The sequence below is a fragment of the Muscardinus avellanarius genome, assembly GCF_963383645.1.
Source record: "Muscardinus avellanarius genome assembly, chromosome: 8".
Lineage (NCBI taxonomy): Eukaryota > Metazoa > Chordata > Mammalia > Rodentia > Gliridae > Muscardinus > Muscardinus avellanarius.
The window spans coordinates 63379641-63407538 of NC_137794.1; the positions used below are offsets into that span (position 1 = coordinate 63379641).

General features: G+C 44.8%; 1 protein-coding gene across 1 annotated transcript in view; it reads left to right on the top strand.

Annotated features, from left to right (window-relative positions):
• The window catches only part of LOC308266059 (uncharacterized protein), a gene marked incomplete at both ends in the record, with an annotated part of 178896 nt that overhangs the window by 144274 nt on the left and 6724 nt on the right, over window positions 1-27898 (top strand). Inside the window, 8 exons of the mRNA XM_080700095.1 lie at window positions 9064-9213; window positions 10945-10998; window positions 12136-12303; window positions 15150-15302; window positions 15566-15697; window positions 16677-16829; window positions 24069-24278; window positions 26023-26143. Coding sequence (XP_080556221.1) covers window positions 9064-9213; window positions 10945-10998; window positions 12136-12303; window positions 15150-15302; window positions 15566-15697; window positions 16677-16829; window positions 24069-24278; window positions 26023-26143 — 1141 coding nt within the window. The remainder of the gene's footprint in view (window positions 1-9063; window positions 9214-10944; window positions 10999-12135; window positions 12304-15149; window positions 15303-15565; window positions 15698-16676; window positions 16830-24068; window positions 24279-26022; window positions 26144-27898) is intronic.

Here is a 27898-nt window from a genome sequence, read left to right on the forward strand (position 1 = left end):
AAATTCAACCACTTAAAAAAAAATCTGTCTTGGCAAAAATGTGCTCAGTGTCTCAAAACATTTTCCAAATTCACATTTTTTTCTGTGTTTTTGGAAATGCCCTCCATCATTTTACAGTGAGACCCTCAGTTATTAGTTCTGAGGTAGAGAATTCACAAGGCTGGTTGGGACACATTTTCCTCAGATCTGGATGACGGCATGTATTTGCTTCATTCCTAATTACACACACAGATGGCAACACGGTTCCAGCCTCAAGGTTCAGACATGGTCCTGGCAGGGCGTGCTCAGAAAGATGTTTGAGTCAAAAAAAAAAAAAAAAAGAAAAGAAAATGTTGTGGCTCAATCTTAAAAAGGAAGGAGCCGGGCGTGGTGGCGCACGCTTGTAATTCCCACGCTTGGGAGGCAGAGACAGAAGGATCGTGCAGGTTCGAAGCCAGCCGCGCTGGCTTAATAAGAGACCCTGTTTCCAAATAAAAATATAAAATAGGTCTGGGAGTGTAGCCTGGAGGTATAAGGGCTTCCAGGAACCCCAGTACCACCAAAAAAAAAAAAAAAGGAAGGAAATGCCGATGTATGCTACGTCACAGAGGACCCTTGAGGATGGACACCCAAGGATTTCGGCGTGAAAGAACAAATACCGTACAATTCCACCCATCCCTTATAAAAGAAGTCAAATTCGTGGAGACAAAAAGTAGACTGGTAGTTTCCAGGGGTTGGGGAGAGGAGAAGGGAAGGTATTTGCTTCATGGGCTCAAAGTTTTAGTTTTGCAAGATGGAAAGAGCTGTCGAGATGGTGTTGACGGTTGCCCAACAATGCCAACGTTCTTAGTGCCACTGAACTGTATGCTTGAAAATAGTTAAAATGGCAAATTTTGTGTTATATATACTTCACCATAATAAAAATAAAAGGCAATCCGGGCACGGTGGTGGCACAGGCCTGTAATCCTGCTACTTGGGAAGCTAAGATAAGAGGATCGCAGGTTTGAGGCTAGCATTGGCAACTTAAGCAAGACCCTCGGCAACTTGGCGAAGACCTCGGCAACTTAGTGAGATTCTGTTTCAGAATTAAAAGTAAAAATAAAAATTTTAAAAAAAGGAGCTGGTAGTGTAGCTTGAAGGTAAAACACTCCTGGATTCAATCTGTCTTTTTTTTTTTTTTGGTGGTACTGGGGTTCCTGGAAGCCCTTCTACCTCCGGGCTACACTCCCAGACCTATTTTATAGGTTTTATTTGGAAACAGGGTTTCTCAAGCCAGCGTGGCTGGCTTTGAACCTGCGTGATCCTCCTGTCTCCGCCTCCCAAGAGCGGGGATTACAAGCGTGCGCCACCATGCCCGGCTCCCTGGATTCAATCTGTAATAAAAATTAAAATAAGATCAGATATGGTAGCACACACCTCTAGTCCCAGTAGATGAGAGGCTAAGACCGGAAGATCTCTGGCTTGAGACCAGCTTCAGCGACTTAGGCCCTCAGCAACATAGCTAGATCCTGTTTCAAAATAAAAAATAAAATAGGCATGAGGGTATATCTCAGAGGTAGAATGTCCTTGGGTTCAATCCTCAGTACCACAAAAATAAATTAATTAATTAGAACCAAAGCAAATGACAATTTTGCAGCCCAAATTCTGCCCAGATTGGGCCAGACTGGGCCTCTTTATACTTCTACATACATATGCTTATCATTGAGGATAAGATTTTAGAAGAGCCAGGCGTGGTGGCGCACACTTGTAATCAGCCCATCATTTGGGAGGCTGAGACAGGATTGCAGTTCAACGACAGCCTCAGATACTTAGTGAGGCCCTCTGCAACTCAGTGAGACCCTGTTTCAAAATAAAGAATAAAAAATAGGGCTGGGGGCCGGGCGTGGTGGCACATGCTTGTAATCCCAGCGCTTGGAAGGCTGAGACAGGAGGATTATGCAGGTTTGAAGTCAGCCTCAGCTACTTAGTGAGGCTCTCAGCAACTTAGTGAGACCGTGTTTCCAAAAAATATATAAAATAGGTCTGGGAATATAGCCCAGAGATAGAAAGCCCCTGTTTTCTACTCCCAGTACTACCAAAACAACAACAACAACAAAAAATAGGGCTGGGGGTGTAGCTCAGAGGTAGAATGCCCTTGGATCCCATCCCCAATACTACACACACACACACACACACACACACACACACACACAAATTCTTATGGGAAGGAGGACAAGCCCAGAACAGGTTCACTGATGCTCAGGGACACTTGGAGAGGCTGTGTGGCCTGCCAGTGTCTTGGAATCACAAGGTCTGGGATGCTTGGGCCACTCTGAAGTCTGTGCCCATAGGTTTCCAGCCCCCTCTGGCTTATCTGCAGTGACAGGGAGCTCACTTTTTCTCAAACTTCCCCCACCCCTGGGCAGCTCTTATTTTAGTAAAGCTCCTACTGAGCTGGGTTTGGTCTCGACCAGGGATCCTCTGTCCCCAAGACACCACACATTGTGGCTCTGGCCCCACCAATGAGGCTCTACATGTCTGGGGGCGGGTCAGTCAGAGAAAGTCCTTAGAGCCATTTAGCGTGTGTGAAGACTGATGGCTGCAAATTATGACCTGGGACCTGCTCTAAAAGGACAGACCCAAACAGGTGCCCTTCTGGGTGGCCGATTATAGATGGTCACCCTTCCCCTGGATAGTGCAGCTCCACACTAGGACACGTGGGCTAAAAGATGGAGCAGGCACCAGCTGCCCGGTGCCGGTGCCTCCACACAAAGCCAGCGAAATACCCTGAAGACCTTAGGCGTCTGCCCTCCTTATGACTGGGCCATTAACATTCTATCACTAAAGAGCAGCAGCCGCACCACCCTGGTCAGCCTTTGCACTCACAGTTGTCTGGCCAGGGGTGACGTGGTCCTGGGTGTTTTGCTTGGATCAACGCCTATGGGCGTGTTGGGTTTTGGTAGCCAGGTGGGAGCTGACTCACGGAGCTCTCACCTGAAGCCCACGCTTTGTGCTTGGCCATTCAACTGCTGCTGTCTTGTCTTACTACTGGCCTTGCTCTTGTTCAGTTTGGTCCATTCTCTGAGACTCTTGAGATGTTAGAAATCTAGATTTTTGCCAGCTCAAGTACTCCTCTCTCTCCCAGGTTATGTCAGCCTGCCACGTATCATCACTCAAGTCATTAATAACAGTAGATGACAAGACGGGCCCTCCCATCCTGCCCACCTGAGGTGCCGCCGGCTGTGCAGGTTTCCTGGACGCATGCCTTCCTGGCAGGAGCCCGCCTAGCTGTGCTGTCCCAGCCCTCTTTTCTTGGTTTCCCTCGAAGGTGTCCTGTTGGAATCTAGATACTGCGTCCTGAGAAAATAAGATTCCTCTGACTGATTTTTCTTGAACCCATGTTATCTTCTAGTGATCTCTGCTTCCTTTTCTAAATTCTAGAAAGCCAGCCTAGCATAATTGGTTCTAGTATCTTGCCGAAATTCTATACCAAATACACTGGCCTGCAGTAAGAAATTGATCTTTTTGCACATCTGAACTAGAATAGCTTAACTTGTGGATTTCAGAACCATTTCTGTTTATATGCTGAGAGTCATTCATTCGCTCAGCATTTAGAGATTTTCTACTTTCTCCAGATATTTTGTAAGAGACATAAAGACACAAAGTACAATCGCTGTGCTCGAAGCATTTGAGGAGACATTTAGGTGAGCCCATAATGTCCGCAGAGGAGTACGTGCTTTGATAGAGTGTGCACGGGGTACCACATGAGCTCAGAGGAAAGGGACGCACCCAGGTAGAAGTCAGCAAGGACTTCCCAGAAGAGATGTTTTGGGGGATAAGTAAGAGTCGATCAGATGGAGGGAGGCAGGGGAGAGAAGGCAGAGCCATCAAGGAAGGGAGCATAGCAGAGTTCAGAGAAGACATGGGAAAGGCGGTCAGGGCTATATGCTTAATGGCCTTGTGTGCAATCCTGGAAGCATATCTTTTATCCTAGAGTCAATGGGAAATCACTGGAGTGTTTAACAGAGGTAGGAGTTTTGGAAACATCTTCAAAACACCTGTGTGTGCCTAATAATAAACAAACTGTTTTGAGGGATGCTAAGATAAGGTGAACCACAGAAGTACAGCCTGCTTCCGGCACACTTGCCAGGCCAGACTTTCGCCATAATGAGACCTGGCACCTGCCGGCTCTCTGGAAGAATCTGCAGGACAATCTAATGCTCTTCCAGCCAGCACCATCTGTCGTGGTTCAGGTTTAAGTGCCAGTGACAGAATCCACCTGGAGGAGGGCGGTGCTGGTTCCTGGGCAGAACCTGCCCAACTCTGATCGGCTCTGTGGCTCTGTGCTGCCCACAGGGTAAGCGGGCAGGTGAAGCTTATTCACAACACATTGGATACACACAGAGATGACATTACAGTTACCCAGAAAAGCAATGGTGGGTCAAAGAGCCTCCCCGAGAGCTCAGAGCCACCACGAGAAGTAAACGACAAGACTTCTCTGGCCTCTGAAGCTGCCTGAGCAGATGCGTGCTGGCTGTTCCCACCTCTTGGTGCTACAGAGATGCACTGAAGGGCTCTTCATCCTTGTTCCATACAACGCCGTGTTGGCTGAGAGAGGATGGTGGCGGGCCTTTGTGCTTCAATTCTGCCTTCCTCTGCCTGCAGGGGCTGTGGTAGTATTAGTTTGAGAACCCGATTACCCTGGATTACCCTGCCAAAGAGCTGTTGGGGGCCTTGTTGGCATACCCATGTCCAGGCACTGGTGCCAAGGACAATCAGGGCTGGCTCCAAGCACTGGGCCCAGATGAGGCTGCTAGCTGCTCCTTGCCAGGACCCTGAAGGGCTCTTCTCTCGTGACTTCTGGCTTCATCAAAGTCAGGCCTGGAGGAGTTACCTGTGTGGTTACTAAGCCCAAGTAGCTCGCCCTTTCTTCATAAAGAAGTCAGAGTTCAGGGAGAGTACCGGAGTCCTCTTTGCCTTGTGTTGGCAGCTAAACTCTGACTGTCCTGCTGCTCTCTTCCCAGGGAGCAGGGTCAGGCACCTGCCCTCACCAGCCCACAGACACTTCCCTTCAGGAGGCCCTGCAGGGTGAGTTGGGGGAGGGAGGCTCCTGCCCAAGCAGAGGTTTCCATCCAATTCCATGGTCCAGTCATGACTGTATCCTACCAAGCTGATGCAATTCATGATTTTTTAAACATAACTTGATTAGTACATATATTTTAGCATTATTTATATATAATCAGATATATATATACATATATATGTATATATATATTATTTTGTACCAGAAAATAGAAGTATATTCTAGAAAATACACTTGTACCCAGGCATGGAGGCACACTCCTATAATTCCAGTACTTGGGAGGCTGAGATAAGGAGGATTGCAGAGTTGAGGTAAGCCTCAGCAACTTAGTGAGGCCCTGTTTCAAAATAAAAAATATGATGGGGCTGAGGTGTGGCTCAGAAATAGAATACCACTGGGTTCAATATTCAGTATCACACACAAAAAAGAAAATACACGTGCAATCTTACCACTCAGTGATAATTCCTATTATTATTTTTGCATATTTCTTTCCAAACATTTTTATAAAAATATTTTTTATCTTCATGTCCTTTTTTTGTTTTATAAGGTAAGATTCTTTTATACGACCTTCCCTTACAGTGTTCTCTTTTTCACTTGACCACATGTTATAAATATCTTTCACTGTCAATAAATGTATGTCCATCTCTGCTGTCTGGTCAGTATTTCTTCATGTAGATGAACCAGATGAACTCAACTTACTTCCCTTGTTAAGTTATTTGGATTGCTTCCATATTTTTCTATTAAAATATGTGTATAAAGAACATCCATTTGCATATATTTTGTGCATAACTTTTATTATTCTCTAAAGATAAATTCATAGAAGATGACTTGCTGGGTCAAAGGGCACAAACATGTAAAAATCTTGTCACAGATGCCAACAGCCTACTCTCCAAAATGGTGCTACCCCAGCCCCAGCAGCAGGTGAGGCTGCTGCTCCCCTCTCTGCTTCCTCAGTGTGAGGTTTTCTCGCTGTTGCCTTCTCTGTTAGTTTGCTTTAATACTTGCCTTGGCAAGGTCTGAGGGTTTTCTCTATATGTCAGCTTAGCACTGAAGTTGCACTGATACATCAGTGTCCTGGGCGTTCAGGGACAAGCAGATTGGAGCCAGGGAACCAACATGGGCGCCAAAGGCAGCCTAACTTCTGTGGCAGACTGCCAGTGAGCCAGGAGCCGGACAAGCCCCAGAAGGATAACAGATCAAGGTCAAACAAGAACCCAGAAGACTCCCAGACCCCACACAGACACATCCACTGACAACGGAAGGATGGACACCAATACTCGCACAGACATGTGGGTCTGGTTGGACAGATCTGTTCTACCTTCCACATCTGGTTCCCATTTCTCCCCAAAGCTTAAATTTAAGCCTGCTTTGCAGGAATAGACTTTTCTTCTATTTCTTTCTTTCTTTTCTTTTTTTGGAGTACAGGGGGTTGAACCCAGGGGCATTCTACCCCTGAGTTACACCCTCAGCCCTATTTGACTCTTTATTTTGAAACAGGGTCTAACTGAGTAGCTGAGGCTGGCCTTGAACCTGCGATCCTCCTGTCTCACCCTCCCAAATGCTGAGATTACAAGCGTGTGCCACCATGCCAGGCTCTCTTCTGTTTCTTAATGGCTACCTCTTCAGAGAATATGCCCAGTCTCCTGGAGAAGGAGGGTGAGTGGAACTGCTGAAAGCATATGTCATGTGGCTTTAGAATAGAGCCAGAGGGAGCTAGTCACTATAGTTCACACCTGTAATCCCAGCACTGGAGAGGCCTCAGCAGCTTAGTGAGGCCCTCTGCAACTTAGACCCCGTTTCAAAATAAAAGAATAAGCCTGATATGGTGGCATACACTTGTAATCCCAGTACTTGAGAGGCTGAGACAGGAGGATTGCTGGTTCTTGGCCAGCCTCAGCTACTTATGGAGGCCCTTTGCAACCTAGTGAGATCTTGTTACAAAAATAAAAAAGGTGGGGGGAGACCAAGATAGCAGTGGCAGCTGCCAGCCAGTATTTGTGAGAGGCAGACAGATCCAATCCAAGCCACCTTGAATTTTTGAAGAAATCATCCCAAAAGTAGACTGCTCCTGCCGCACGTGCTCAGGAATTCTGGACAACATACTGTGTAAGAAAATGTTCGGGAGAGAACCAAGGTGGCAGCAGCTGCGGCGGCTAGTATTTGGGAGAGGCAGACAGATCCAATCCAATTCACCTTGAATTTTTGAAAAAATCTCCCCGAAAGTAATCTGCTCCTGTCTCACATGCTCAGGAACTCTGGACAACATACTATGCATACTATGTAAGAAAAATGTTCAGGGCATGTCATAGGGAGCCCCTTATAGCCAGGTTAGGCCGCCGCACCGTGCCACCTGGGAGACATCGACTCTCATGGCCACCACACTCCTCAGCACAGTGCTGGGGGCTGGGGTGCGCTCGGAGCAGCAGATCCCGCACTCCACAAGGGAGACAAAATTTGTTGCTACTAGATATTCAGGCTCCCAGCTTTTGCAAAATACATGTTCTGTTTTCTCCTACTGAAAAAAAAAAAAAGAAAAGAAAAAAAAAGAAGAAATGGAAGAAAAAGTGGGAACCTCTGTAGATGACCTGTCCGTAGTGATGGAGACCAGAGCATGCCATACAGCGAGGCTGGTGCAAGGGCCAGCAAGGCCGGGATTAGAGCCTGCTGAGTGGCAAGGCTGGGGCCGGAGCCTGCAAGGCCAGGACCGGGGCCTGCTGCACAGCAAAGGGCCAGCAGGTCCCTGCAGTCGTGTGGTCAGGAAGCACTTGAAGCTGCTGCTGCCTCACCCCCATCTCTCAGCAGATCTCCAGATTCAAGTGACTGCTATTAAAAAAATGGGTGTGAGTAGATCACCTCATCAAAGTCACTCACCTTCTGGTTATCATGATTTCAGCAAATGAGAAATAAAAGAAGGACTCCCAAAGAAGAGATAAACTGTAATCGATTGGGTGTGGAGAAGTAGAAACTCTAATGCATTATTGGTGGGATTGCAAATTAATGCAACCACTGTGAAAAACAGCATGGAATATCCCCAGAAGAAGGAAAACGAACTGAGCATATGACCCAGCAATACCACCTATGGGCACCTAGCCCAAAAATTGAAAACCAAACTACCAAACCAATGCACGAGTATCTGTGTTCATAAATGCACAATTCATCATTCCAAAACTATGGAACCAGCCAAGATATCCATCAACAAATGAGTTGATATGTACACAATGGAATTTTACCCAGCCATAAAGGAGAGAAAATTTATGGCATTTACAGGGAAATAAGAAATTTACAAAAATAAGAAATCAGATGCTTTCCCTAATATGCGAAAACTAGGGAGAAATGGGTAATAGGAGGAACTCTAGTTGAAGAAGGGACTCTATAGAGGAGCCATTAAGGTGACCTTTCTGAGGGGATGGGAGGGGGAAGAGGGAAACTCTTCAAAGCACATGATGTACCGATGTACTTAAACAAGCATATCAAAGTCAATCACTAAATCAAGCATGGGAAGGAGGGAGGGGAGGGAATGGGATGGGGATTGGATAAGGGCTAATTGGGTGATGTGTGCATGTGTATCTCCACAAATTTTTTATTCCATTAAGATGTTTGACTACAATGCACCATTAAAAATATATTAAAAATTTTAAAATTTAAATTTTTTAAAAAATTAAAAAGTAGAACTGTTGGTGTAGCTATGAGGTAGAATGCCTCTGGGTTCAGTCCCCAGTACCGCAAGGAAGAAAGGAAGGAAGGAAGGAGGGAAGGAAGGAAAAGAATGAATAAATAAAATAGGGCTAGAGTTGTAGCTCAGAGGTAGAATGCCTCTGGGCTCAATCCCCAGTAAAACAAACAGGCGCGCATGCACACACACACACACACACACACACACACACACACACACACGCTCTGTATTACAAAGGCCCCTTGCTTGCCCTGCTGCAGCCCTGTGCTTCCCTACAAGGTGAGGAACCCCCTGGGCAAGGCTGCCCAAAGCTCAGGAGCTGCTGAGAATGAAGCCCCTGCTTTTTCAGATCTCTTTCAAAAAAGACCACCTTGAGGCCTGCCTCCTGTCCCTGGGCTGTGATGTGATGGCAAGGGAACGCAGCAACTTTGAGACCTACTCCATGTGTTATGAGCATGTGCTGCAACATGCCAGGCAGACCCTCTGCCGGAAGGAACAGGTAGGTGCCCAGAGAAATGAGACCTACAGTGGGGCAGGAGTGTGGGCAGGAGGCCCAGGAGTCACCCAGAAGAGAAAGCAAAACTGAGCAGGGTGATGAGGAGAACAATTTTCATGCCAGAATCAAGGTTCAAGCCAGGCGTGGTAGCACTCACCTGTATTCCTGGTACTTGGGAGACTGAGATAAGAGGATGGTAGGTTCAAGACCAGCCTTGGTAAATTAGTGAGGTTTACTGGGCGTGGTGGCGCACCCTTGTAATCCCCGAGCTTGGGAGGCAGAGACAGGAGGATCGCACAGGTTCAAAGCCAGCCTCGCTGGCTTAAGAGACCCTGTTTCCAAATATATATATATATATAATCTGGGAGTGTAGCCCGGAGGTAGAAGGGTTCCATTCCCAGTACCACCAAAAAAAAAAATTAGCTTTCAGTAATTTAGCAAAATCCTGTTTAAAAAAAAAAAAAAAAAAAAAGCCGAGTGTGGTGGCGCACGCCTGTAATCCCAGCATTCGGGAGGCTGAGACCTGAGGATCGCAGGTCGCGGATAGCCTCAGCTAATTAGTGAGGCCCTCTGCAACTCAGTGAGTCACGGTTTCAAAATAAAGAATTAAAAATAGGGCAGGGAGTGTAGCTCAGAGGTCAAATGCCCCTGGGTTCCATCCCCAAACCCGCAAAAAAAAAAAAGTAAAAAAATATAGCCAGGCATGGTGGCACACGCTTGTAATCCCAGTGCTTGGGAGGTGGAGACAGGAGGATCGCGCAGGTTCGAAGCCAGCCTCGTTGGCTTAAGAGACCCTGTTTCCAAATGAAAATATATAATAGGCCTGGGAGTGTAGCCCGGAGGTAGAAGGGCTTCCAGGAACCCCAGTACCATCAAAATAAATGAATAAATAAATAAATAAATATAAAAAAATAAAAAAATAAAGAGGAATGGGAATGTAACTCCAAGTTAGAATACCCGCTGGAGTCAATCCCCAGTAACACACACACACATTGAGGTTCTGGCTACTTGATTTTTTTATACCAAATTTCTCATTGTCTTGTCTCCTCACATGTGGTATTTTTTATTGCAAAGGTCATGGCCCCAATCACTTGACCCTGGCTTATTTGCCTTTGGAGGTGTCCAGTGGGAAACCCAAGAGGTGACCAATAAACAGGCTGGTCCCTAGGGGAAGGTGCACAGCTAGCCTTCCCTCCCTCAGCAAACACAAGGTGTCTTGTGCTATTCCTGGCCTACCAAGGAGGCCAGGGTCCCAGGGAAAACCTTCTCAGGATGTATATCCTGGGCCGGTCTCACTGATGCAACTTCCTGAAAACGACATCCCACTAGTGGGATCTGAGTCGCTCCTCCTGCCCTCCATTGCTCACTGTTTTGAAGTAGATTGCATCCGAGGCAGAGTGTAGTTTTCATTTATACCTGAGAAGACAGAAAAAAAAATCTGAAGGATTAGCCAAATAAGCATTAAATACCGAATAGTAAGTCTTAAATTTGCCCCGTTTGGGCTCATCACCATAGCCAAGTGCTCTACATCTACACGGATGTTGTCTTTTGATCCTGTGCTAGAAATCCTAAAGTCTAATGACATGGCATGCACAGTCCTGTCTCCAGGCAGGGCCTGAGGATCTCAGGATGAGGCTCCACTGGCAGAGAGGAGGTGTCCGGAATGTGTTGCAGTGAGCGGAGCTGTGGTTGGAGGAGTATGAGCTTGGTTGTGCATTGCTTTCTTCTCCTCAGGAATTAGATGCGCTGCAAAGAAGTCAAGCCCCAGCTGAAGACCTTGCTGGTCAGGTAGGTCACTAACTGAAACCACACTCTCAGCGCTAACCACGAGTGGGACTTCCGAGAGTCACGTGCATGGGTTGTGGGTCACATGTAGAAGTCCTGTTGATGAAGGTGCATGCAAAACCATCCAAGCAGGCACATGCGTGTAATCCCGGTACTTGGGAGGCTGAGACAGGAGGATCTCAGGTTCAAAACCAGCTTCAGCAACTTAGTAAGACTCTGTTATAAAATAAAAAATAAAAAGGGCTGGGGGGTAGCTCAGAGGTAGAATGCCTCTGAGTTCCATCCCCACTATAGAAGGAAGGAAAGAAAAAAAGAAGGGAGGGGGAGAGGGAAAAGGAAAGGCCCAAGGAGTATGCTTGCATTTTTTAAAGCAGTTCTTAGAGACGCTTTTTTCACAGATGTTAGTTGTTTTGTTATTTTGTGTTGTTTGGGGGTTTGCTATGGGGGTGGGAGGGTTGTTTGTTTTCTTTTGAAGCCAAGGTACACTCCAGAAATAAAGGTATTTGGGCTGAGATGTCAAAGGAAGGCGAGTTTGGAGATGGAGGCCAAGATAGATGAAGTATTTTCTCCAATGGAAAAGCACTCAACTAGCAGTTCTTCAGCCAGGTGTGGTGGCGCACACTTGTAATGCCAGTACTTGGGAGGCTGAGACCGGAGGATCGCAGGTTCACAACCAGCCTCAGCAACTTTGTGAAGCCCTCCGTGACTTAGTGAGGCCCTGTTTCAAAATAAAGAAAAAAAAAATAGGTCTGGGGGTTTAGCTCAGATATAGAATGCTTCTGGGTTCGATCCCCAGTAACACACACACAGTAGAGGTCAGCAACTCTTAATTGAGTACCTACTATGTGTCTGTCACTGTTGTGAGATCTTTGAATCAATGTAAGATTCTTCTTCCACATTTACACAGCAGGAGAGTCACTTTCTTCGTTAGATTCAAAATAAAAGTGCAAATTCTTTACTAATCAACTATTTTAGAGTAGCAGTTTGGAATTCCTAGGTTATCCCATAAATATATATTATTTATAATATATTGCATATATAATATGTAAATGTGTGTTATATTTGTGAGCATACTTATCATATACAGGTATTTAACACGTATATGCATGTGACATATTTTATACATGTGTCTGCTGCTAGGTTGCAGAGCTCAGTCATGATATGGTCATGGAAATCACTGCTCTCAGAGCCCAACTCACAGACCTGGAAGAGGAGAATCTGAATCTCAAAAAGAAGATTCGAAAAGAGGTCCAAGAAGAATATGAATCCTTGGTCCAAGCTTTGTTTATGACATGTTTACACATAAAAGTAAGTATCCTGAATCTGACACCTGGGCACCACAAAGGATCAATGACAGAATGGACTTTATAGTCACAGGTGATTCTCAGGTCCAGGAATTTTTCATCCATAAGTTTTTGTTGCAGTAAGAGAGCTGTGGCTTTTCACTGTTCTCCCATGACAGACACTGGATTGGGCATATTTAGATGTTTATTTTTCATATTCTCCAGCAAGTTGTCATTCCTACAATTTGGTTGCTGTTGGAAGAAGAAGGGTGTTCTGCTCCAAATCCCCTGCTCCAAACAGTATCTACCACTGTTATTGCTACTGGGTGTAACTGCTCACATACGTGTGCACAGTGCCCTGGGCCCAGCCGGACTCCCATGGAGGGAGCAGTAGGCAGCTCCTGGAGCTCCTTGGATTCAGAATTTGAACAGCTTTCAAAAAGTTTTTCCAACTCTATGTATGCCCACCAGCCTTTCCTTACATCCAGTGCCAAGAAGCTGCTGACCGTCCATGAAGAGCCATCCTGGAAGAGGGGCCATTGGGTACCCTGTGCTCACAGCATGCAGAAGCCAGTCATGATGTCTGAGCAGCTGTAAGACAGATGTCCCAGGCCCAGAATGGGCCATCAGGGAGGCTGCTTGGTCCAGTGCAAGTGTGAATGTCAGTCCAAATCTACAACCCCAAATCCATAGCTTCCTTCAACCCTGCCCCCTTCTCTGATTTTTTACGAACTTTAGAGCCAATCCCACTTGGGTTCTTGCCTTCCTGTCTCTTTCTGGGGGCTTCCAGGGGAATGCTTAGGGTTTTTTTTTTTTTTAACAGAAAATACCACTCATGTTCTGCCTTAGTAACCTAGTCATTCCAGTGAGATACAGAGATTTATTCTTTTTTGTGTGGTACTAGGGATAGAATGCAGGGACCTTCTACCTTGGGCTACACCCCTAATCTATTTTATATTTTTGGGGGGAACAGGGTCTCACTAAGTTGCTGAGAGCCTTACTAAGTAGCTGAGACTGGCTTCGAACCTGCGTGATCCTCCTGTCTCAGCCTCCCAAGTATTAGGATTACAAGCATATGCCACCATGCTCAGCTTAGAGATTTATTCTTGAAAAAGTACAAGTGAGCTGGGCGTGGTGGCACACGCTTGTAATCCTTGCGCTTGGCAGGCCGAGACAGGAGGATCACGCAGGTTCAAAGCCAGCCTCGCTGGCTTAAGAGACCCTGTTTCCAAATAAAAAGGTATAAAAATAGGTCTGGGAGTGTAGCTAGAGGTAGAAGGGTTTCCAGGAATCCCAGTACCACCAAAAAGAAAAAAAAAAAAAAAGTACAAGTGTTTACCAATATCAAAGGATCGAAACCAGCTAGGTATGGTGGTAGATACCTATAATCCCAGTACTTGGAAGGCTAAGACAGGAGGATGACAGGTTCAAGGCCAAACTTGGCAACTTACTGAGATTCTATTTCAAAATTAAAAATAAAAAAGGGTTAAGGGTGTAGCTCAGAGGTAGAATGTCCCTGGGTTGTTCAATCTCCAGTATCACACACACACACACACACACACACACACACACGCACGCACGCACCCCACACCACAGATCAAAGCTCACTGCAATGAGCAGAGGGTGAAGGCTAAAATTTACTAGGGAGTCTTTCAGATTATTGAGCAATGTTTCAAATTCCTTTTAGCTTATACCAGATTTTAAGATAAAAAGTGGACTCCCTCCTCCCAAGCTAAAGTATTTCTACCAAATCTCCCAAAGTAGGGAATTCCTGCTCTATTCCAGGGTCCCAGGGAGATGGTGACTTTTATGCTACGTGACCAGCAGCCAGCCTCCCTGCCATGGCTTCCAGCTGGGCCCTGCCCTCCTTCCTTCCCCTCTGGGAAAGTGGTTCAGAATTGAGAGGACACCTCTACTCCTTCGCCACCCTAAAGACTCTAGGTGTCAGTCTACTCAGACCACCATAACAAAATGCCATAGACTGGGTGGCTTAAATAACACAAATTAATTTTCTCATAGTTCTAGGAGCCAGAAGTCTAAGATCAGGGCGGCAGCATGGTCTGTTTCTGATGAGGGCTTCCTTCCTGGGCTACAGGTGTTTGTCTCCTTCCTATAACCTCACCTGGCAGAGAGAAAGAGAAAGATATCTTTATGGACTTCCTTTCTTATAAGGCCACAGTCTTATCAGAATAGGGAGACCACCACATTTTAATCGTACCTTTTAAAGATCTCTCTTTAGATGTTGTCATATAGGAGGTTAGGGGTTGACAGTAAACTTGGGAGGAGACGCAGTCAAGTCCATAACACTGAGTCCATAGTTGTGCATAGTTTTGATTGCGCTGTTTCATCACGAGCCATTAGCCATAGGCCATTCGGAACAGAATGTTTCATAATGAGGTTTCTGCTGGAACCTAAATAGGAAGGCAGCTGGCCTGATTTCCTTCCTCCATTTATCTATATTTAATGGACTTCCTCAGCAGAGGCTCATCTACAAAGTCTTGTCTAGTCAGATTCTGCTCTGGGTCAGCTTCACAGCCCAAATCCTCAGTTCAACTTTCCCAAGTCACCTTCCCTGGGGGCGATTCTGTCAGCAGGTTTTCTACCTGACCTCCCACAGTTCCCCCACTGTCCTCAGGGCTCAGGTTGCCTTGGTGCTGACAAGTGAGGTATCCAAATGTCAAGCCCTGTTCAAGGGGCCATTCGTATGACTTGCACATAATACATATTGGAAAAATTATCTGGGTAGAGGATATTGTAATGTGAAACCGCATCCAAATGTTAGGTTTTAGAACGCAAAATAGCTCTTCCTCACCTGCCCTTTCCGCCACCCCAGCCCATTATACTTCCTTGACCTGAGTCTGCAATTTGCAGGAGAAGCTGGACGAGAATCAGCTTAATTTGATCCAGAGAGTGTGTGAGCTCATCAACGAAGCGAGAACAGAAGGGATCGCCAACATGAAGGAGCTAAAGAAAAAATGGGGCTCTGCCAGGCCTGATGAAGGAAGAAAAGAAACCGCAGCCAAAGTACGTGATTTCCTTCAGCAACGGGACATCAGCGCTCCATCCTAGCTTCAACCCCACCGCTCACCCTGTTAACATTGCAGTCTGGTTTCCCTGGGAAAGAACTGCAGCAAGTAATGTAAAGCAACTCTGGGGCTCCCTCTACATTTGTGTCACCTCTGGAAGCCATGTTTCTGATGTTGGGATTTGTGCCCTTCCAGGAAACGGGAGTGGTGTGTGGTGTGTGGTGTGGGGTGGTGTTTTCTGTAAGTGAACTTTCTTGGCAGGAACAGCTGCAGGTCTCAGAGCAAGACAACCGCAGCCTGGCCGCCCTGGTGTGCAAAGGGAGGAGCCTGGGCCGCTGGAGGCTGGCTGTGCAGCAGGCGCACTTCCGGGGCCAGCTGAGCAAAGCCCAGAAGGTGAGTGCTGGGGAGGGAGGCCCAGCAACCCCAGGGGAAGATCCCGAGCCCGCCCGACTGCAGCTGCTGCGCAGGGCCAGACAAGCTAAAAAATCTGACAGTCGGTGATTTTTCCTGGTATAGGAAAGGCCAGCGAGAAAGAGAAAATATGCAGAAGCAACTGGCCAGGAAGAACAAATTCGAGAATTGAGCACAAAGGAAGGGGAAAAAGGAGAGATTTCACCAAAGGCAGGAGGCCATTTTCAGTGTACTATCTTTGGGCTTCATGCATGATGATATAAGAAAAATGAAATGACAAAATAATAAGTGGAGATTTTGCTTTTAAACACACTGAAACTAAAACACACGTTGATGATGGCTTGAAAACTTTTGCTTACTGGATCTATCACACTATTCTGTGTGTGTGTGTAGTGCTGGGAATTGAACCCAGGGGCATTCTACCTCTGAACTATACCCCCAGCCCTATTTTATCATTTTATTTTTGAAACAGGGTCTCACTAAGTTGTAAAGGGCCTCACTAAGTTACTGAGGCTGGCCACAAACCTGCGATCCTCCTGTCTCAGCCTCCCAAGTACTGGGATTATAAATCTACACCACTACAGCTGGCTACACTAATCTTAATTAAAATTATGGAAGCAGTGGCCAGCAAGAACTCTATTATAGTGGAAGATTTTTAAAAAGGATAGGTAGCTGGAAGTGGTGGCGCACACTTGTAATCCCAGCATTTGGGAGGCTGAGACCAGAGGATCGCGGTTCCCAGACAGCCTCGGCTACTTAGTGAGACCCTGTTTCAAAATAAAGACTACAAAGTGGGCCGGGGGTGTAGCTCAGAGATCGAATGCTCCTGGGTTCCATCCCTAGACCCGCAAAAACAAAACAAAACAAAAAATGATAGATAATGAAATATTTTAGATACTACTTATAAAACTAAAAATATGAAAAGTTTCTTCCTCTCTTACTGTGCTTGGGATGTTTGCAGGAGTCTATCCACAGTAAGAGAGAATGTTTGCGCATCAAGCTAATGGCCGAGCAAGAAGTTGGCTTATTTCGGCAGCAGTTACTGGCCCTCAGGCAGGCTCTGGCCAGGGCCCAGGCTGACAACGTGAAGATGCGGAAGCAGCAGGATGACCAGGTATCCGCGCTCAGAACTTTCTCCTCCCTCTCACCAAACACACTCTGTAAGGCTGAGCAGATCATCATGTGAAGCCAAGCAGATGGCAGAGCCGGGAATGATGGCTCCCACCTCAGCCTCCTTCTCCCCCTTCGAGCTGGGAACCCCAGGGCCCTGGCTAAGGGGCTTTTGTTCTTACTCATATTTAGCTATGATGATAAAAAATGTTACTCACAAGCAAGATGTGTGTGTGTGTGTGTGTGTGTGTGTGTGTGTGTGTGTGTGTGTGTGTTTCTCTGAGGATCACTTTAACAAAGGGCATCCAAGGGCCTAAGTCTCTGCCTTGAACACAGGCTTTCTATAGTCCATGCACACTCTCCATACACAGCACCCCTCTGCACAGGGAGTATGGTCCAGCCTTCAGTGTTAGCCCCCATGCACACAGTCTCTGGTTCATTCCTGATAATCCACACTACGTGTTACTTTCAGGGGTGCGTGATGCTCCATGGTGCTGGCGCCATAATACAGGGGCTTTAGGTTGAAGTGTTTCATAACTGACCCTCTGAACATCCATGAAGCAGAGACTCTAGGTTCCTGCACATTTATTTCATAAAAACAAACTAAAATATGACTGGACCCATAAGAAAAAGTTGACATCTCACATTTGTCATAGGTTTAGAGCCAGAACAGTTGGATGTAAAGGACAGCCTAGTAAAGCTGGGTGTATTTATTTTTTAATATGCTTTTATTAGTGCATTATAGTCTAACATTATAATATAAATCATGTTGACAGTGACATACATGTACACAGTACTTGCTACCCCCTGAGCTCTCTATCCATCCCCCCTTCCCCATTGAGAGTAATAAGATTGACACGAGTATTTTTTATATATGTACACAAAGCCAATGGTAGTAATTCCTCCATTGATCTTTATTCTTCCTCCTCCCCTTCTCTTAGATCACCTCCCTGGCTCCACTGGAGTTTCTCTTCCATTATCTGGAGTTCCTCTAGTATCCCCATTACTCCTTAGCATCTGCATATTAGAGAAACATATGACCCTTCACTTTCTGTGACTGGCTGATCTCAATTAACATGATGATCTCCAGGTCCTTCCATTTTCCTGAAAATGGCATCATTTTGTTCTTCTCTGTTGCTGAGTAGAATTCCATTGTGAGGATGCACCATAATTTTGTAATCCATTCATCTCTTGGTGGACATGTAGGTTGGTTCCATAATTTGGCTATTGTGAGTTCTGCTGCTATGAACATGGATATGCCTAAATTACTGTAGTTCTCTAATTTCAGCCCTGTTGGGAAGATACCCAGGAGTGGTATAGCCAGATCATATGGTGGATTCATTCCCAGTGTTTTGAGGAATCTCCACACTGATCTCCATAGTGGTTGAATAATTTGCAAATCCCACCAACAGTGTAGAAGCGTTCTAATTTCCCCACGTCCTTGCCTATATATATATATATATATATATATATATATATATATATATATATTTTTTTTTTTTTTTTTTAAACTTCATGATGATTGCCATTTTGATTGGGGTTAGATGGAATCTCAGTGTAGTTTTTATTTGCATCTCCTGATTGCTAAGGATGTTGAATATTCTTTCTGGCCATTTGTATCACTTCTTTTGTGAAATGTCTATTCAATTCAGTTGCCCACTTCTTGATAGGATTATTATTTTTTTAAGTGTAAAGTCTTTTAAGTTCCTTGTATATTCTATATATTGGTCCTCTATCAGAGGGATAACTGGCAAATATCTTCTCCCATTCTGTAGGCTTTCTCTTTAGACCCTTGATGGTTTCCTTTGATGATCAGACACTTTTTAATTTGATGACATCTCATTTATTAATTCTTGTTTTAATTTCCAGAGCTATGGGGATCTTGTTGAGGAAGTTTTTACTTGTGCCTATATGTTGGAGTATTAGACCTATGCCCTCCTCTATTAGTTTCAAAGTCTCTTGTCTAATTTCCAGGTCTTTGATCCATCTTGAGTTGACTCCTGAGCAGGGTGGGAGGAAAGAAATTAGTTCCATCTTTTTACAACTGAATAATTGTTTTTTTCAACACCATTTGTTGAAAGGGTTGTTTTTTTCTCCAACATATGTGTTTGGCACCTTTGTTTAAAAACAATTGGCTAAAGCTGGGCGTGGTGGCGCACGCTTGTAATCCCCGCGCTTGGGAGGCTGAGACAGGAGGATCGCACAGGTTCGAAGCCAGCCTCAGCTACTTAGTGAGGCTCTCAGCAACTTAGTGAGACCCTGTTTCCAAACAAAATATAAAATAGGTCTGGGAATATAGCCTGGAGGTAGAAAGCCTCTGGGTTCCACTTACAGTACCACCAAAAAAAAAAAAAAAAAAAAAAAAAATTGGCTACAATTGTGTGGATTTGTTTTTGTATCTTCTATTTTGCTCCATTGGTCTGTCTGGTTTTGTGTCAGTACCATACTGTTTTTATTACTATAGCTCTGTAGTATAATTTGAGGTCAGAAATTGTGATGCCTCCTGCATGTTTTTTTTTTTTTTTTATGGCTGAGAATTGCTTTGGCCATTCTGGGTCTTTTGTTTCTCCATATAAAATTTATGAGTGTTTTTCTAGGTCTGTGAAGAATGACCTTTTTTACTTTGGTACTGGGGATAGAACCCAGGGGCATTCTATCTCCAAGCTACACCCCCAGCCCTATTTTTTTAATTCTTTATTTTGAAACAGGGTCTCACTGAGTTGCAAAGGGCCTCACTAAGTAGCCGAGGCTGTCTGTGAACCATGATCCTTCTGTCTCAGCCTCCCAAGTACTGGGATTACAAGCATGTGCTACCATACCTGGCACCTAACATTGATATTTTGATAAGGATTGTATTGACTCTGTGGATTACTTTTGGTGGAATGGCCATTTTGATAATATTTATTCTGTCTATCCAAAAGCAAGAAATATCTTTCCATGTTTTTAGATCTTCTCCAATTTATTTCCTTAGTGTTTTATACTTTTCATTGTAGCTGGGTGTGGTGGTGTATGCTTGTAATCCCTGAGCTTGGGAGGCTGAGACAGGAGGATTGTGTAGGTTCAAAGCCAGTCTTAGCTACTTAGTGGGGCTCTCAGCAACTTTGTGAGACCCTGTTTCCAAATAAAGTATAAAAATAGGTCTGGTAGTATAGCCCAGAGGTAGAAGGTCCCTGGGTTCCACCCCCAGTACCACAAACACACACAAAAAATAATTTTCATTGTAGAGGTCTTGTACCTCCATGGTTAGTTTATTCCCAGGTATTTTATTGTTTTGAGGTTATTGTGAATGGAATTGTCTGTATTTCTTTCTTGGGGGATTCATGGTTGGCATAAAGAAAAGCTGCTGATTTTTAGATTGATTTTGTATTGTTACTCTGCTGAATTTGTTAATCAGTTCTAGTAGTCTTTTGGTTGAGTTTTTGGGTCTTCATAATATAAGATCATGTTATCTGCAAGTAGAGATAATTTTAATACTTCATTTCCTATTTGAATTCCTTTGATATCCTTCTCCTGTTTTATTGCTTACACAAGAGTCTTGAGGACTATACTGAAAAGGAGTGGTAGCTGGGCATGGTGGTACATGCTTGTAATCTCAGCATTCGGGAGGCTGAGACCAGAGGATCGTGGTTCACGGACAGCCTCAGCTACTTAGCTTCTAGGGTCTGGAGTACACTCTAGAGCACATCTTATCAGCCCCTTCTGACTTTCTTGACTTGGGTTGAGGTGTCTGGAGTGATTCTTATTGTTTTTCCCTGGATGTAACCCATTCTTTTGTTCTCATTGCTTTTAAGATTTCTTCCTTAGCCTCTATGTTAGTAATTTTGATCATTATGTAGTGTGGGGAAGTCCTTTGATCTTGTCCTCTTGGTGTTCTGGATGTCTCCTATATGTGGATGTCCAAATCTTTTCTATATTTGGGAAATTCTCTGAAATTATTTTTCTAAAGGGATTTCTGATACCCTTAGTTTATGTTTCTAGACCTTCTTCTATACCTATTATCCATAAGTTAGGTTGTTTCATATTATCCCATATTTGTTGGATATTCAGGTTGTGTTGTATTGTCTTCTCTATATTGTTGACTCTGTTTTCAGTTTTGAATAAACTGTCTTCCAAGAGTGATACTCTGCTTTGCATATGGTCTAGCCTGCCAGAGGTGATTACTATTATGGTCTTTAATTCCTTTTATTGGCTCCCTCATTTTACTCTAAACTTCTTTTTGGTTCTTACTTTGGGCCTTATTTTCTCTACTGATATGCTCTTTCATTTCCTCGAGACTTTCTTTGAGGCCTTTGATCATATTAAGAATCAAAATTCAGAATTCTCCTTCTGGCATTTCCTGCAGGTCAGTATTGGTGATATCCCATGTTGTTGAGTTGTGGGAGTTTGTTTCCTCACTGTTCTTCATTTACATGTGTTTAGAGTTCTCAGTTTGTATTTCTGTTGTCTTGCCATCTTCTTCCTCTTTGTATGCGAGTCCCATATTCATTTGTTATCCCTTTATAATATGGTCTATGCTGGGATTTTCTATTTGCCTTTACAAATCTGCCTCATATAGTCCAAATTTTGAGTTTGTCCCTCAGAACCTCTTTAACAAGATATAGTTCATAGTGCAGATAAACAGGAGTCTCTGATGGGCTGCAGGCTTCCAGGCTCTCCAGGCCCAAACTTCATAATGTCATAAACAACATGATAACTTTTGTGGGTTCTTTGCTTTCATGGCAAAAAGAATTTCAACACACACCAGTCAAAGATAAAGACCGAGGTTTTAGTTTAAGCAAAGTAAGGATGCACATTCAGGGGAAAACGGGCCATCTTAAGAGATCACAAGAGGGAGGCCAAGAGCTCGAAATTGTCCAGAGTGTCCATGAGCTGCCCCAAATGGCCCAGAATGGCCCCAAATGGCTCAGAATGGCTCCCAAAATGGCCCAGAATGGCCCCAAATGGCCCAGAATTTCTCAGAGCTCTACATTCTTATAGGGCCAGAAAGAGGGGGGAGAGGTGACCAGATCACATGGGATGGCAGGCTCCTTCTTTGAAGCTTTTTGGTTCAGAAAAGATGATAATTCCTTTGGGCCAGGAGTCAGAGACAGGAAGTTGGTAACAGAGATAGGCTAGTGGGGAATGGGGCTCATTTAATAAAAGCATGACTTTTAAAGATCTCCCTGGAGGGGAACAAAACTTTGATAAATAGCTCAGGAACTTCCTGAGCCATCCTATTTTAATTTAAAGTGTGGGCCTAAATCCTTAAGAATAACCAAGCTCTGTTAAATGAAAATTACAGATTTTAAAACCTTTTCTTCATTCCCTTCCCAAAGAATTTTCTTTCTTCCTAAAAGTTTATTCTTCTATTCTACCATATCAATAAGGCCACTGTTCTGCTGATTGTAAGCCCATGGAACTTCAGAGTACTGACCTCTACCTCTATGGCAAATGGGCCCTAAGCTCAACAGAGCCAGCAATTGCTGTGTTCCAAGATTGTGGCCTGACTTACTGAGTTTTGATGGCCCAGGGACACCTCTGCTGATTTGGATACAATTGCTTGGAGCACTGTCAGTCACTGGTATGCATGCATGTCAGGCACAAACTCTGCCGGTAGAGAGAGTATTGAGTTTCCAGCCTGTAGTTATGATCACATAAACCTCTGCCAGCCCCTGGCCTCCCAGCTTACAGGGCTCAAGCTCTGGTAGGGAGAGATTGTACTGTTCTGAGCTTGGGGCTTGGGTAGGCTCACTTATTTAGCTCCATGGATACCACTGCTGCTTAGGGCGGATGTGATTATGAGAGCCCCTCTTGGCCTCTGACATTGGTGCTTGCAGCACCCAAACAGGGCTGGGTGAGAGTTTATGGCTTTCCAAGACTGCAACTCAGTAGACTAATTTTGCCTCACAGATACCATGCTGGGTGTCCTGTGGTGATCACTAAAGACCTTGCAAGGGCATGTTGAACCGTGGACTCGAGGTCCCTCTCACCCAAATGTCCTAGGGGATGTCTGCTAACTTACATTTCTGCTGTGTCCAACTGTAGCCTCCATCTATGCAGGGGTGATTAGCAAAGTCACAGACCCAGCGAGTCTGTTCACTACCACACAAGTCCTTGTGGCTATGTCCAGCTATCTCCCGCTGGGACACTTATTAACTCATGGTCTTGATGAGCACCGCTCAGGTCCCTGCAGACAGAGATGGGTTCAGCTGCAGCCACAGGACCTAGCTAAGCCATATGGGTAGTTGGGTCTTTGTTGAGTATGGAGAAAAAAGTGCGACTGTTTTTGATGATGGTCAAAGATGGCACCGCCTCCACTCTCCATTTACCAGGAGAGACTCGGGAGCTCCTTTGAGCTTTCTGCTCTCTTTGACGCCTCCAATTCCACCACATTTTGATTGTCATTGTTCTGTTGAGTCTTAGCTGCTTGTTTTCTTTTGCCAAAAAGTAGGCTTCCTGCTAGTTGAGTTCTGAATCTTTAAGCTCTTGAAGCATACTGTCCCTCTCTATATCCACCATCTTTAATACCTGGACATATTTAAAGCATGAACTATGATTTGTGCATATTTTAGACCTACTTCCTCCGCAGTTGTACATGAGGTGAGTTAGTTATGGAAGGTACTTGGTAACCTGCAAAATCACCATACAAGTATGAATAATCACCATTCAAGTTAGAATTAAGACTTGTCCTTCATACTTAGAGTGCCACTGATTTGAGAAACTTCAGAACAGACCCAGGTTATTACTACTCTTTCTTCTTTAACCATTTATAAATTGGTTCCTCCAAAGTTATTTTGAAAGTCAAAACAGTGCCCGCATCAGAGCCTCTTCTTCCCCACCCATTGCTTGCATGGCATGCCCTTCTCTCCCCAGAGGTTAACCCTTCCACTGCTGTCACCTGGGAGAAAGTCTCTGTGGCAAAGCAAATAGTTTGTGATAGATAAGATTTTGTGGTTAATAAGATAATTAACACACACATTATCATCATATGTTGGTATTAAAAGACCAAATTATTTGACCTGATACTACTATATATAGTGTATTAGACTTGCTTTTGTCATTTGTTCTATTTTCCTGACTTTTGCCCAGGGCCCGGCTAGACCCTGGTGCCTTTGCTGCTGGTGGCACAGGATAGAATAGTTGGGCTGTGTTACCCAGAGCCCGGGAGCACAGCACACAGACCTGCCTTGAGCCCCAGTGGAGCACATGGTGACAGGCTGAGCATGCCTCTGTTGCTTTCTGGCTTGGCCTTTTTCTGCCACAGGCCCAGCTGCTGAAGGAGTTAGAATACAGGGTGACCCAGGAAGCTCTCACCCGGCAACAGCTGGAGGCCATAAAAGCATCCAGAATGGAGAAGCTCCTGGAAGATGCGGAACAAAAGGAGCAGCAACTGCAGCTTCTAACGGAAGAGGCTGAAAGAGCTTCGAGACTGGGGCAGCTGCAGCAGAAGAAGATGGAGCGGGAACTCCGCCAGGTAAACTCTAGTAAGAGCGATGCTAAGTGCCCAGCAGGAGCCATCTCGCTCCTCCCTGCCTTTCCAATCCTCTCTCCTGTCCTCCACGGAAGCATCCCCACCTCGACCATTTCCAGGCACACCGGGGAGATGGTCTTATTTACACCACATTGGGAGCCACTCCTCCAGTGAGCTGGGACGGCTTGACTGTCCCAAGGCTTAGAATCTCGGCACCCTGTGACCACCTGAGAACCCCATTTCAACCCAGCTCTAAGCTTTGAACCAGTATCCTTTAAAAAATTTTTGCCAAGTTATTTGAGACAGCAGCAAGTATTATGGAAACTATTATGAGAGGATTTATTCCAGTGTTTCTGGAAATGCAGAAACAAACAAACAAAAAAGGCAAATGTGGTTTGCAAACACAACGTATTTGTGTTAAGCATATCCCACAGGAAGGAAAAAAGAGAGGATTATTATAATATAGAGGTGAATAATTCAAGTCTCAACAAAGCAGACTACAGAATGTAATTCAATAGAAAAAGAGCCAGGCGTGGTGGCGCACGCTTGTAATCCCCACACTTGGGAGGCTGAGACAGGAGGATCGCGTAGGTTCAAAGCCAGCCTCAGCTACTTAGTGAGGCTCTCAGCAACTTAGTGAGACCCCGTTTCCAAATAAAATATAAAATAGGTCTGGGAGTGTAGCTCGAAGGTAGAAAGCCTCTGGGTTCCACCCCTAGTACCACCAAAAAAGAAAAAAAAAAAAAAGAGAGAAGAAGGAGGAGAAGGAGGAGAAGAAGAGGAAGAAGAAGAGGAAGGAGGAGGAGGGGGAAGAAGGAAAAGGAAGGAGGAAGAAAGAGGAAGAAGAAGGAGGAGAAGGGGGAAGAGAAGAGGAAGAAGAAGGAGAAGGAGGAGAAGGAGAAGAAGGAGAAAAGAAATGGTACCTTCCTGAGAAGGTGAGTGGCACATTTTCACTGAGTGAGCAAAGCCCTTGATTCATTCACCAGAGATAGCAGGAAACAAATATAAGCAGAAAATTAAATTAAATGATTGTTCAAGGGTTTCAAGTGCTCAAGGAGAAGATCAGTAAGGATAATTCTACAGTTAACATTGAATTGAGGGGTTGCTAAAGAAATTGTATAGAAATGGAGAAAGGAAGCCAGGAGCACTGCTGCCTGCCTGCACTACCAGTACTTAAGAAGCTGCAACAGAAGGATGGCAGGTTTGAAGTCAGCATGTGGTAACCTAGCAAAACCCTCTCTCAAAATAAAATAAAATAAAAAAGGCTGAGAGTGTAGCTCAGAGGTAGAATGCTGCTGAGTTCAGTTCTCAGTACCACAAAAGAGAGAGAGAGAGAGAGAGAGAGAGAGAGAGAGAGAGAGAGAGAGAGAGGAAGGAAACAGGTAGCTTTAGAATGAAAGAAAATTAGCCTGGCATGGTGGCACATTCCTGTAATCCCAGCACTTGGGAGGCTGAGGCAGGAGGATCACGTACAACATACATATATATAACATTATAAATAAGCACCTAGTTATGATAAAGTACTAGAGGATCCCAAGGGTTGCCCTTGTTCCTCTTGAGTTCTTGGTCTTTCTGAAGCTCTCGATTCTCAGAAGGCTGAGTTCAGCCTCCCCAGGACTTTGAGAAGGTCTGGTGCTCTTCATCGGGGAGCTGGGGACCCTGCCTGTTCCTCAGAGCCCACTGTGACCAAAGGGAACCATAGTGAGCACCACAAATCATCTGTGCTTCTCTACCCTCTGGTGCTCAGGTGAGAAGCCGGCTCGCACAGGAGCGCAACGTGAAGCTGGACGCTTTCCAGCGTGTGGAAGAGCTACAGAGGCAGCTTATGGACTTGGAGCAGCCATCTGTCCAGATGAGCTCCCCAGGTGGTAAGCATGTCCTCCCAGCTAGAAGAACTACCCAGACTCGGGGGTCTGAGATGAAGGAGGGCCTCGGGGACTAGCAGTATCAACCCAGTGGCTATTTAATGAGTCTTCTGTGATATTTGTTGCGGGGGATAGGTTGGGGGGGGGGAAGGTGTGTGAGGTGAAATAATCCCCCCACCACCACCAGACACACAGAGACAAACAGAAAAACCGTGGATTCTTGTCCTAAGCTAAGAATAAGTATTCATCGCTTGGACAGCTGCTGCAGATTTAAAGAAGTTTATTAGAAGGTAGAAATATAGAGGTAGTTACAGCCCTGTGCCGGAGCGACACAGGGGGGCAATTCGAACGAAAATGCCAACAAACTCCAGTTTCCTGAATTTTTATCCTGTCTAAGTCCGAGGAAGGTCCTTTGATCTGTAGATATGCTAGCCCTATCTCTAGTGTGAAATTGTTTCTCCGGCATATGGGATTTCTTCAGATTTCCCTTAGGCCATTTGTTTCTCTCAGGCATCTGGGATTTCTTCAGATTTCCCTTAGGCCATTTGTTTCTCTTTCAGAAATGTAAAGGAGCCTCTCAGGCTTCCTTTCCTTCCCTTTAGAAATGTAAATTACAAGTCCCTCCTTTCTGCTAGCCCTGGCCTTCTTAGTATAAAGGATATATTTTTAAAATTGGAACTCTTTTCCCAATACTTATACCTTAATACATTTCAAACCCTCTTCCCAATACCAGTACAATATTCATTGAATGAATGAATGAATGAATAAAAGACACATGAATGATAACCCTTAGTCTTTATTTATAGTCAGGATTTTCTTTCTTTTTTTGGGGGGGGTACTAGGGATCAAACCCAGCCCTACTTTTATTTTTATTTTGAAACTGGGTTTCACTAGGGTGATGAGCTGTCCTCAAACCTGTGATTCTCCTGTCTCAGCCTCCCAAGTGTTAAGATTATGGGTATCCCACCATGCCTGGCTTATAGTTAGAATTTTCTACTTTATCCTACTTGGAGTATCGACATCTGAAAGGTTTCAATCAATAAATAACAACTGGTCCCGAGAGTGTGCAATATCCCACTCAAAGAACAGTGAGTACTTCCTGGATTTTAAAGCATCTTAATGGCTCAGGACACCAGTGGCCACAGTTCTCCGGTGTTATTAGTAAAGTACATTATAATTCTTGAGTGCTAGGAGCTTAAAAAGTCCTATAAAAGTGACACTCAAAATAGCCCTCCAGGCAGTGAACGAACTGGGCAGCATGAACTGTCATAGGATGCCTCTAAACTGGCTTCCTCTCCTATAAGATGAGGACTGAATAAATTCTAAGTTTTCTTCTAGATCTATCAGGAATATGACCAGATATATTAACCATGGTTAGCCAACTGTTTGGATCAGCCAGGCCCTGCCTTCTTGTTCTACAGCATGGCCTGTGATTCAGTATGTGAGTTTTGGAGGAGGACAGCCAGAACCCTGTCACTAATGGCTGTGAGACCTTAGATAGGCTAATGTGCCTCTCTGTAAAATGGGAATGCCTGCTCCAAAGCTTGTTCTGAGGATTAAATAAAATGATACACATCTGACACTTAGAATAGCCTAGTGACACTTAGTAAATGTGCAAATGTCAGTTAACAGTTTCATAGTAACCACATGTTTAGTCCTTTTATCTGTGTTTCCTTGTGGCTGGTTACCTGTATGAGTGATCTGAAAAAACAGTGTTTCAGAAGCAAAGTCAAAGATCGGGTTACTTTGGGTTTACTG